At 35.3% G+C, this 12,971-nt stretch overlaps 1 protein-coding gene across 1 annotated transcript; it reads left to right on the forward strand.

The window, feature by feature from the left end:
• Nucleotides 1-4,704: 4,704 nt before the first annotated feature.
• On the forward strand, nt 4,705-6,524 carry LOC125244373 (serine/threonine-protein kinase pim-1-like). The gene is made up of 4 exons (XM_048154465.1): nt 4,705-4,960; nt 5,422-5,808; nt 5,917-6,075; nt 6,189-6,524. Exons 1-4 carry the CDS (start codon nt 4,705-4,707, stop codon nt 6,302-6,304), a joined length of 918 nt encoding a protein of 305 aa, XP_048010422.1. The 3' UTR covers nt 6,305-6,524.
• Nucleotides 6,525-12,971: the final 6,447 nt, after the last annotated feature.

The following is a 12,971-nucleotide window of genomic DNA, read 5'->3' on the forward strand; positions in this document are numbered from 1 at the left end:
CGCTCCATTTGAAAGCAGGTGATGGCGATTTAGCAGTAATCAGGGAACCGGCTTTACTGACGAAATGCGCGTGACAAAAGCATTCGATACATCGCCCAGCCCTATATACACATAAGTAAAACGGTATTAATGACATTACAGGTGGTCTAACCATAAAAGAAAATCTCTGCAGGTTATCATGTTTCGGTCTAGGACGTGATTGACCAGCGTTTCGACAATTTTGCCGATGGTGGTATCATCAGCATTGTTTGAACGCAGTGAGACACAAACATCTGTTACAATTGTGCACATACAGAGAACCACAGTAACTCCTAACTCTTCGGTACATCCAGACATCACATCCAGAACTTTTCTTATTATTACACAGATTGGCTCTTTGGTGTAAACACACATGCTCGTCACATCAGAATACCATGAATTTGTCAGGCCTCTTACGACATCCATTTCCTTTTTGAGATTTGTTACACGTTTGGTATCCCCTCACAGTCCTGATTCGAATCAAATGCAGCATCGATGATCTTGTGCATCAAGCCAACCATCTGTCCTCTGAAATAATCTTTAAACATACAGTCCAAGATCCCTTTTAGAGGGCACTCATTGCAGCCTAATATAATTTTAATGTTCATCAAATGATTGAATAGCTTTTGTAACTTTAATAAGGATTCATCTTTAATTTATACAGTCAAATCTGCTGTTATTTTACATTTGATTACTTTGTTCAAGTTCTGTACCTGAAAAACATGAAACGCACTCTTTATATTGTGTTTTTGCTCTATTGTATTTATTTGTGTTAATTATTTCTTCTTATTTTCTTTATTTTTATTTGACATGCCCCCATACACCCCTAGAGGGAACATTACCCCCCACCACAGTCTCACTCAATCCTGTGGGAAACACTGAGATCTGTTTAAGAAAAAACACAAATGTGAATGATTAGGTTCATAAAAGGCAAATTAATGAATGAACAATGAAATAGACAATGAATTACATATATATATGTATAGGGTTGGTGACTTGTTCATTTTCTTTGTGCTGATTTTAATGATTTTGTTAAATAATGCAGCAGTTTCAGCATGATACTGACATTATGCCTCATTGTAGAACTGACAGGATTTGGATGGTTAAACTTAGTTTTTTTTGTCATTTGGTGAAAGTATCTTTAATAGGGTTCCCAACCGTTATAAGAACGCTTATCTTTCATCCCGTAACTACAGGTTAATTCTGACCTTTTGAAAGGTCATGCATTCAAAACATCAGAATTAAGCATTACCATTTTAAAATAAGTATTTACAATATTTACATTTAAGTCAACATTAAATCAATACACTGGGTGTGTGGGATTAATCACCATAAAGTGTTAAATGTGTATTCTTACGAGTAATAATTTCTCAACACCTTGAGTGATTAAAATGAAACACTAACACAGAGTTTGTTTTGACACCAGCAAAGATGGACCTGCATGTTCACCCGGAAGTGATCATTGTAACACCCATGGTGATAAATCCCCCATCATATGTTTGCTGTGTGGATGGCAGACTGTCTGGGAATACCGGGTGATGTAAGGCTTTGGTTTACAGGAAGTGCTGCAGTGGGGGAGAGAAGCTCACCAAACACTCTGGATACCCTGAATACCCTCTGGATCAAATACGTTGAACAAGTAATTTAGTTTGTTTATCGAATTCATCTGTAGTATTGCAATTATGTTTTAGCCTACACAGTTGATTAAATGGCAAACTGTTTAAGAGGAGTGTGATGAAAACTGTCCATTGCTAATATTTACTTCTTATCTGTAAGAAATACTTTTGTATGGTTAACTTTACGTCCAACAAATGTATTGTATCACAACTTATCCATTGTGAATTTAATTGAAGGAACCCTCAAATTAATAAAAGACACACATGTATCTAAATCCATTTTTGAGCCTGACCATATCATGGAACAATCACAGATAAATCACATCCAAATCTTAATATATGAACACAAAGGATTGTTGTTGTGGATATAATCTCAAATTTAAACATGAATAATTTGGTGCTATCGGGGTACCCATCGCTGTACCTTGAGATTGTAAATAAAAGTCTTTTTCAAATAAGAAATCATTTCTTGTTAAGACTAATGTCGTAAGATCTGCTATAAACTCTATCGGTACTCTGATATCATCAGCTTTACAGTAAAACTTGAACACATTCAAACCCGCTTCATTAGGTATATTCGAGTAAAGAGAAGAGACATCAAGTGTTACAAGCCAATCCATCGTGTTTATAGAAGGAATCTGTGGTATCTTTTCAATTCGATGGCTGTACTTTTAAGTAGTACTCACAAATACCAAAAGTGGATATTTAACACAACCTGCTGGACAGCTGACATCAAAAACAGATTTAAGAGACACACCAACAGACACTATCCTGTAAAGACAGAAAAAGACCTTTCAATTGATGACCATCCTCCAAATTAGTGGTCATGGAAAGCGTCGTTTAAGACTAACTTGACACCCGAGGAGGAACTTTGAAGGCAAAATGGAGAGGACTCGAGTCATCAGGCAAAAAAAGAATTCGCTCTGTACATATTCATCCTAAATCAGGCCTTGACATGTTGTGGCAAAGACTTGAGGAAAGTTATGGAGATGGTGAAGCATGCATTGCTGAAAAAACTAGAGGACTTCTCATGGCTGAGCATGTTGGGCAGTTTGTGACTATCTCAAACAGATGCCTCCACAACAGCGACTGGAGCCGTCTCCGGCCCATGAGCCATTGACTCTGAATGGCAATGACATGTTGGATTTATCCGAGCTGGCACCAAGACCTGCACATAAGTCTTGTAACTGTAACTCCTGCAACTGTACGATCATATCGAGCAGCTGTCATCGAGAGTGGTGCGTGTTTTGGGCTGTAACCCGGGCCAATGACACTGCAGAGCACCAACACATACCTGGTTGGGATGCCATTTGATGCAGGCAAGCGTACGCTACCCAAGTGTATTGTCAAGCAGCACAGGACGTCCATACAGCACATTATAGTTTCACACTGGAGGAGTGCAGGACATCCTCACTTACTTTAAAGGTCCCGTTCTTCGTGATCCCATGTTTCAAACTTTAGTTAGTGTGTAATGTTGTTGTTAGAGTATAAATAAAATCTGTAAAATTTTAAAGCTCAAAGTTCAATGCCAAGCAAGATATTTTATTTAACAGAAGTCGCCTACATCGAACGGCCAGTTTGGACTACATCCCTCTACTTCCTTCTTTAATGACGTCACTAAAACAGTTTTTTGACTAACCTCCGCCCACAGGAATACACAAGAGTTGCGTTTGTAGAGTGTGTTTGTCGCCATGACGTCGAAACGCTGTTATTTTCATCCCGCAGTCCAATCACCGGGTCTGATTCCGGCTCAAATTGATAGGGTAAAATTAAAGACATGTTTACAATAACACTGAGCACGTGCATCTCCACGTTATGGTAAGAGGCGTGACCTTTCCGGCCACGGTGCGCTCAGAGCTGTCGAATCACAACACAGGAACCGCTGGCACAATCAGAACTCGTTACGTATTTCTGAAGGAGGGACTTCATAGAACAAGGAAGTCATCAGCCCGTTTTTATGACAGTGGAAACAGCGGTATACAGATAAGTAAATTATGTGAAAAATACTGGGTTTTTTTACACGCGAAACATGAACACATGTTATATTGCACACTATAAACACAATCAAAGCTTCAAAAAACCACGAAAAACGGGACCTTTAAAACAGATGCAGAGCTACGGGTCAGTAAACTCCCTAAATATTATGGTTTTACGGGACAGCACTTAATTTACTATTTGTCTATTTTACAGTTCAAAACCATGTAATTTGAAGGTTTATGCTGTAATAATTATGATTCATAACCGTCTATTTTATACACTGTAATTATTATTATTATTTAAGGAATAGTTGTAATTTTAACAGTAAGGCTCTGTTGTGCAGCACTTAGTTTGACAAAAAAGTTTGTTTAATGCCGGATGATTATTAAAGATAAATTAAATGTATGTCATCTGATTGCCAGAAAATGTAAATAAAAAAAATTAATTTAATAGAAATGAAATTTTAAAAATAATAATATGTTGTTTTTATGAATTCAAGTAATTAGTTATGCTTTTTATTATTATTAAAATCTAATTAAAGCATTAAAATGGAATTCAGAAAACTTAAAACAGAATTTGGTAAAAAATAAAATGGATTTTATCCCTAAAAGGGTCCCTAAAAAATTACATTTTTAATCAAGCTTTTAATAAATTGTTATTAAACTGTTTAAGTTTCATGATTTCAATTAATTGGACTTATGTTTATGCTTTTTGATTGCTGAAATGTTATTTTTTTCTTTTTGCTCTAGATGTATAAGTAGTTCTGTACGGTCTCAGAGAAACTGACTAAAATATAATGTCCTCTACAGAGGACAAAACTCCATAGCTGGGAGTCAGGAGGATATTTGGAGCTCCGCACCTGTGGCCGCAGTACAGTCAGTCGAGCTCGTGTGTTTATCGTCCATCAGTTCAGTGAGAATCCCATCAATGCAGAGACTTTCTCCTGAGGAAACACTGTGAGTCTTTATTGAGCTTCATGGCGAGAACTAGCGAACTCTCTCGTACTGTAGCAGCGATGAGAACAGCTCGACAGGTGAACAAGTTTTCCAAACGTAACTAGAAATCTTTTTCTTCAGAAAAACAGCCCAAAAGCATGAAGAGTCGCTTCTTTTCATTCTTCAGAAACGCTCTGGATGTGAAACGTCGAGGCAATAAAGAAGCCGATCTACAGCCTCCGTTGGACACAGATTCAGCGGATCCACAGCCGGGTCCATCTCTTAATGATCCAATGGATTTTCTGGATCTGACTGATCTTCTTCCGTCATTTCCAGAATCTCCAGGTGCTGCTTCAAAGGAAAGAGAAGATCCATCCTGGTTAAGAGCCGTCTCTTGCCCGGGACCATCTCCCCGTGAGTATTTGACCTTTTCTTGCTCTTCCACTGAGTGTTTCACACCAGAGTCTAGTTTGTCTAGTAAGTCTGTGTATTTAAACACACGCAGTATGTCTGATCCTTCATCTGCCATTCCCAAAGTAACGTGATGATGAATGTAGTACTTTTGATCCATTTAGGATTATTTTCCTGATTCCCTGTTTAAAGTATGATTATAAAGAGACTCCAGGTCATGTAAGACGATGAATCTCATATATTAACATGTTTTTTGGGACATTTTCACAGTTCCACTGTCTGAACTTTATGACGTGGAAGAGGATATTGGACGAGGATACTTCGGCACTGTGCGCAAAGGGATCCGGAGATCCGATGGCCAGCAGGTAAATCACTCTTATGTTCACCAACTGTACCATATAGATCAGTGCCTTCATCTAGTGCACTTCAAAAATAACTTCTTCATCTTTGTCAAATTCATCAAGAAGCTTACAACAGGCCGGTTTGCAGTGGCTCTAAACCTAAACCTCTAAACCGTCTGTTGAATCGGCCTCCGTTGAGCCCCTTTATTGTGCACATGCTGGAATGGTTCGAGGAGGAAGATCAGTACATCCTCATCCTCATCCTGGAATATTCTGAGTCCTGCCGAGACCTGTACGGATTCATCCTCCAGGAAAAGCTGAGTGAATCACAGGCACGTAGCTTGATGTACCAAGCGGTGCTCGCAGCCAAGCACTGTCTTGACGGAGGCGTCTTCCACCGTGACATCAAGCTAGACAACTACGTGATCAACACGGCGACGAACCGGGTCCAACTGATAGACTTTGGCTGCGGTGAAGTCGCCGAAAGTGGCATTAAGGGGCAATTCATTGGTGAGTCGGTTTTTTGTGTTACTATTGTGATTAGCTCCAATACTAGCTAAGAATAGATTTGTGAAAATGGAGATTTGTACTGAACATCTCTTTCTTTTTAATGAACAGGATTCGCCTGCCCTCCTGAATATTTTGCGGATTTTGAATATGAGGCCGAGCCAACCACCGTCTGGTCTCTGGGGATTATGATGCACAGAACGGTGTGCAGCTGTAACCCCCTGAGAAAGGAAGATGGCCGCCTGAGTTTTGACTCCAGAGTCTCCGCAGGTCAGAGAACAGTTAACTACCAATAACATTGAGTATTAGTATTGAGTATCAGCGTTAGTTTGTGGACGTACAGAACATACCTGACTAACCGTCACTCTTGTGACACCTTACAGAATTTCAGGAGTTGATCACATGGTGCCTGGCTCTTAATCCATCTGAGAGAGCGACCATGGAGGACATCCTGCAGCACGAATGGTTTCGGCAGGAACGAATGTCCGGAGCCATTTAGGAGTCAGGTAGTATGACATCAGAGGTAAGGCAGATGATGACAGAAATTGTCCAAGCAGTGATGTCATGTGTTTCAACTTTTCCTCACATTTATCCATTCAGCAGATTCTCCATGTCAGCCGGAGTGAGGAAAGAGCAGAGAGTCAGGGTCCTTCAGCTTAGTTTAAGGGCCCTGACACACCAAGGAGACGCTCGGCCAAAGTTGGGTCGCCGTTGAGCGTCGCTCAGTTTAGTTTTTGTGGTGCGATTCGGACATCTTTTTATTTGGTTGAATAAGTTTATTGCTGCTTTAATAATGCAAGTTTGGCATGATGGTGTCTTGTATTAATTATGGCATTTGAGTTAAGCACGATCCATGTGAAACGTTAGTGAATAACGTTACCATATCTTTCTAAAGACAAAGAAGAACAAACAATTTGCACTGGTTTAAAAATTAGCCAATGTGAAAACTTCCAAACATAAATGATCAGGATGTGCGTGTGTGTGCCAGTCTCAGGCTAAGAGTGGCGCCAAGCCTTCATCGCCCGCAATGACGTTTAAAACTTCCCATTTCAAAGCATTTCTTTAACAAAAGGTAATATATTTAACAACTTGTGATAACATAATATTTATTTCATAAAGAACAACACTGTGAGAATCATAAATTAAGTCAAAATGAACATTTTCGCTGCTCTAGTTGTCTCCCCACCCAAGCTGCAGTCGGACGTGTATCTTTCCCACTGTCCATTTTTAAGGGCAGTGGGCGTACCTTGAAAGCGTATTAAAATCTCACTGGAACAAACGGCAGGCAGGGTCATCTCTGTCTTGAAAGTGGAAGAAATGAAGATGGCACAGATATATCGTTCATGTATGACCTGGAAGTATTTATTCAGCGACTGGTGGTAAAAGTCATCTGTACAGAACACGGTTAGTCTACGTTAGTCGCACCGGCAGGAAAAAAAGGTCATAAAATGCGATTATTTGGTCACAGTCTGGAGCCTTTTATAAATAGGAGCAGAAAATGTATTGCACAAACACTAAAGTGAGCTTATCCTGCGAGATCACAATGACTGCTCCTTATATTTATATTTATTGGCAGATGTTCAGTTACTTTAAAATGTAAAAATGTCAACATATATCAGAACAAAGGAATTGTTTGCTTTGAATACATTACAGGTTTTTGAAGAGAAAATACATGTTTGTAGTGTGAAGTCTGATGTTTGAGAAAATATGAGGGGTCAACAACTTTATCAGTTCTTTCACTGTTTAACACATTTTTACTGAACTGTACCGTAAATGTGTCCAATGGTGTGACAGCAAAAATTAAGAAAAAAACTCAATAATATACAAATAGCATGAGAGATTTATCTTCATTGTTAGACACTTATTTTCATATGGTGCTATTATTTATTATGAAATTAGGAAAAACATTATTTTCCCCCACGACTTGTTGGACATTTTCAATAAATACGAGACAAACTTTGCCGTCATCTATTCAAAACTGTGAAAATCATACCATTTTAGGACAAGTGATTATATCTCCTCTACTGCAATACTCAACTGTTGTTTTTAAGATATCTTGAGATGAAGACAAATCTGCAGTTCTTTTAAGTGTGTCACACCATAGGACATCGGTACACTAAAGGACAGAAATGGTAGTTATTTAATTAAAGAGAGTGAGGGGCATTACATGAAATTATTTTTATTTAACCTTGAATGTGTCAAAGAAGAAAGAAAATTTAATTTTGATACAAACAATATCACCAATTTTGTTTATTTAAAACAACAGTGACTCTTTGACAGAGCAAATATTTTAATTACATTAAGATTAATTATATTAAAACAAGATTTTTGGAGCGTTAGTTAAAGAAGAAATAACATTTCATTTTGTTACATCATCAACCATGTTTTTAAAAATCACATTTTGTAAGTATATAGCTGCTCTTTTCATGGCATCATTTTGATTTTTACTTTGCGTCGTTCTCTAGGATCTCCTCTCTTCCATGTTCCCTGTTCGTTTTCTCCCTATACTTCCTCCCTCCCAGTCATTTCTCCCCCTCAATTCTTTCTCTCAAAAACAAAGTAGTATCACATTTTATGCTTATTTTCATGACACTTTATAACAGTACAAATTTTCTGCAAAACATAAGAAAAAAAATTTGTATTCAATGTAACTATTGCATTTAATAAAAAGCTGTTGAACAATCTTATTTAATCTTACTTAACTTTTTAAAGAGACCTTGTCCTCTGGTGTGACAGAAAAGGTGATATTATCTGTCACTCCACACGATGTTTCAGCCTCTTGAGTCAGTTCATGACTTTGCTATTCGTAGCTAACCTGTCATTAGCACTTAGCAAGACACATTTGCTTAATTTTCCATGATTATGTAGTTTAACATACATTTTTTATTAACAAAATATAATTTAGGGGTGTCACACTAAAGGACAACAAAACCTAACCCTTTTACAGTGCTTCCAAAAAAGTTATTTGTACAATTCTGAGACAAAAGCGAACCATGTGCTTCAGTAACATGATCTTGAATTGGGTCCCTTAAATAATTAAATTTGTCCGTGAAATTGCCCTATTTAATATCAGGATATGGCGTCACACCAGAGGACATCGTTTTCTGTGACAACATGTAACAAGATTGTACGCTTTTATTGCCATTTACTAAAATAGACACTTGTAAAATTATGCCTGAGGTATTTATTAACATTTCTATGCTTTTCTTTTTAATTTATAAAAGTTGTAATTTATTGAGCCATGCTTGAGACAGTCACAACATATGACAATTTTGAGATTTGGCTTCTCTAATAATGAAAGCAGTTTTTTTCAACAACAGGTCCATGTAAAACAAAGAAATGTTTAACCATTTACTGCATTTTAAATTATGTCAATACTAATTATATTAATTTTGTCATGTATGACAGTGAAAATGCCACATCACGTCAACAACCCTATTATCTTTTAAAATATTTTTTTTCTGAACAAAAAATGATCAAGTCTGAACAAATATAATCAAATACACTTTCTGAGTCATTTTTGTATCGGTAAATTAGAGCACATTAAAATAAAATGTATTATTTACATGTGAACTGACCAATTACAGCAATCGACCATCATTTTACCCTGTAATTACTTTCTTCAGCACATCTAACATCTAACACGAACGAGTTACTCGGTTTAAACACAGAAAATGTGAACGGCCATGTTTTATATATTAACAATGGCAGATATTTTCACTTTCTAAGAACATATATCTGAATTATCAGGAGAAATAAAAGCAAGAAGAAAACTGAAGCGGTTTCCTCAAGCGCAGCTCTAGCGTCTGAGGTAAACACTAGCGCATCACCATAGCAACCCACAACGGTCTCCCTCTATTGGCAACGGTTGTATTTTTTCTTTAGAGGCGGTAATTAATGACTCGGTGTACAATAAACTCTTTTTGTCACATTAATAAATACAAATATACATTAATAATTAAATATTAATACCAAAACAAACATTTCATGGGTGCATCACAAATACAGTACCAAACTGGAAAAGTAACTGTACATCTGTTAATGAATAACAGCAAATCTGCTTATTCAACAAACAGTTAAAACACATGAAAATCACCACATTTGTACTTGGGAAGATGTAGAACATGAATCAGGTGGAGTTTGAAGAAAACAAGTTGATTTCATATTTTTGTGAATTTTTAAAATATGACTATATAGTAAAATAAATAGTATTGGTCATGAATTTGACATAATTATTAAAGAATGAACAGTTAAAACACATGAAAATCGCCACATTGGTACTTGAGAAGATGAAGAACATGAATCTGGTGGAGTTTGAAGAAAACAAGTTGATTTCATACTTTTATGATTTTTTAAAATATGTCTGTATAGCAAAATAAATAGTATTGGTCATGAATTTGACATAATTATTAAAGCATGAACAGTTAAAACACATGAAAATAACCACAATGGTACTTGGGAAGATGTAGAACATGAATCTGGTGGAGTTTGAAGAAAACAAGTTGATTTCATATTTTTGTGAATTTTTAAAATATGACTATATAGTAAAATAAATAGTATTGGTCATGAATTTGACATAATTATTAAAGAATGAACAGTTAAAACACATGAAAATCGCCACATTGGTACTTGGGAAGATGTGGAACATGAATCTGGTGGAGTTTGAAGAAAACAAGTTGATTTCATATTTTTGTGAATTTTTAAAATATGTCTGTATAGTAAAATAAACAGTATTGGTCATGAATTTGACATAATTATTAAAGAATGAACAGTTAAAACACATGAAAATCGCCACAATGGTACTTGGGAAGATGTAGAACAAGAATCTGGTGGAGTTTGAAGAAAACAAGTTGATTTCATACTTTTATGATTTTTTAAAATATGTCTGTATAGCAAAATAAATAGTATTGGTCATGAATTTGACATATTTATTAAAGAAGGAAGTCGTTAAAACACATGAAAATCGCCACATTGGTACTTGAGAAGATGTAGAACATGAATCTGGTGGAGTTTGAAGAAAACAAGTTGATTTCATACTTTTATGAATTTTTAAAATATGTCTGTATAGCAAAATAAATAGTATTGGTCATGAATTTGACATAATTATTAAAGAAGGAAGTCGTTAAAACACATGAAAATCGCCACAGTCGTACTTGGGAAGATGTAGAACATGAATCTGGTGGAGTTTGAAGAAAACAAGTTGATTTCATATTTTATGAATTTTTAAAATATGTCTGTATGGCAAAATAAATAGTACTGGTCATGAATTTGACATAATTATTAAAGAATGAACAGTTAAAACACATGAAAATCGCCACATTGGTACTTGAGAAGATGTAGAACATGAATCTGGTGGAGTTTGAAGAAAACAAGTTGATTTCATACTTTTATGAATTTTTAAAATATGTCTGTATAGCAAAATAAATAGTATTGGTCATGAATTTGACATAATTATTAAAGAATGAACAGTTAAAACACATGAAAATCGCCACATTGGTACTTGAGAAGATGTAGAACATGAATCTGGTGGAGTTTGAAGAAAACAAGTTGATTTCATACTTTTATGATTTTTTAAAATATGTCTGTATAGCAAAATAAATAGTATTGGTCATGAATTTGACATATTTATTAAAGAAGGAAGTCGTTAAAACACATGAAAATCGCCACATTGGTACTTGGGAAGATGTGGACATGAATCTGGTGGAGTTTGAAGAAAACAAGTTGATTTCATACTTTTATGATTTTTTAAAATATGTCTGTATAGCAAAATAAATAGTATTGGTCATGAATTTGACATATTTATTAAAGAAGGAAGTCGTTAAAACACATGAAAATCGCCACATTGGTACTTGGAAGATGTAGAACAAGAATCTGGTGGAGTTTGAAGAAAACAAGTTGATTTCATACTTTTATGAATTTTTAAAATATGTCTGTATAGCAAAATAAATAGTATTGGTCATGAATTTGACATAATTATTAAAGAAGGAAGTCGTTAAAACACATGAAAATCGCCACAATGGTACTTGGGAAGATGTAGAACAAGAATCTGGTGGAGTTTGAAGAAAACAAGTTGATTTCATACTTTTATGATTTTTTAAAATATGTCTGTATAGTAAAATAAATAGTATTGGTCATGAATTTGACATAATTATTAAAGATGGAAGTCGTTAAAACACATGAAATCGCCACATTGGTACTTGAGAAGATGTAGAACATGAATCTGGTGGAGTTTGAAGAAAACAAGTTGATTTCATACTTTTATGATTTTTTAAAATATGTCTGTATAGCAAAATAAATAGTATTGGTCATGAATTTGACATATTTATTAAAGAAGGAAGTCGTTAAAACACATGAAAATCGCCACAATGGTACTTGGGAAGATGTAGAACAAGAATCTGGTGGAGTTTGAAGAAAACAAGTTGATTTCATACTTTTATGATTTTTTAAAATATGTCTGTATAGCAAAATAAATAGTACTGGTCATGAATTTGACATATTTATTAAAGAAGGAAGTCGTTAAAACACATGAAAATCGCCACAATGGTACTTGGGAAGATGTAGAACAAGAATCTGGTGAGTTTGAAGAAAACAAGTTGATTTCATACTTTTATGATTTTTTAAAATATGTCTGTATAGTAAAATAAATAGTATTGGTCATGAATTTGACATAATTATTAAAGAAGGAAGTCGTTAAAACACATGAAAATCGCCACAGTGGTACTTGGGAAGATGTAGAACATGAATCTGGTGGAGTTTGAAGAAAACAAGTTGATTTCATACTTTTATGAATTTTTAAAATATGTCTGTATAGCAAAATAAATAGTATTGGTCATGAATTTGACATAATTATTAAAGAAGGAAGTCGTTAAAACACATGAAAATCGCCACAGTCGTACTTGGGAAGATGTAGAACATGAATCTGGTGGAGTTTGAAGAAAACAAGTTGATTTCATATTTTTATGAATTTTTAAAATATGTCTGTATAGCAAAATAAATAGTACTGGTCATGAATTTGACATAATTATTAAAGAATGAACAGTTAAAACACATGAAAATCGCCACATTGGTACTTGAGAAGATGTAGAACATGAATCTGGTGGAGTTTGAAGAAAACAAGTTGATTTCATACTTTTATGAATTTTTAAAATATGTCTGTATAGCAAAAT

This window comes from Megalobrama amblycephala, linkage group LG14, assembly GCF_018812025.1.
Source record: "Megalobrama amblycephala isolate DHTTF-2021 linkage group LG14, ASM1881202v1, whole genome shotgun sequence".
In the NCBI taxonomy this organism is placed as follows: Eukaryota; Metazoa; Chordata; class Actinopteri; order Cypriniformes; family Xenocyprididae; genus Megalobrama; species Megalobrama amblycephala.

What these genes read in the sequence shown, in the direction of transcription:
- LOC125244373 (XM_048154465.1), top strand. Translation starts at nt 4,705, where the DNA reads ATGAAGAGTCGCTTCTTTTCATTCTTCAGAAACGCTCTGGATGTGAAA. An exon ending in TTGCCCGGGACCATCTCCCC is followed by an intron (nt 4,961 to 5,421) that starts GTGAGTATTTGA and finishes AAATTCATCAAG; the next exon opens with AAGCTTACAACAGGCCGGTT. An exon ending in TGACTCCAGAGTCTCCGCAG is followed by an intron (nt 6,076 to 6,188) that starts GTCAGAGAACAG and finishes GACACCTTACAG; the next exon opens with AATTTCAGGAGTTGATCACA.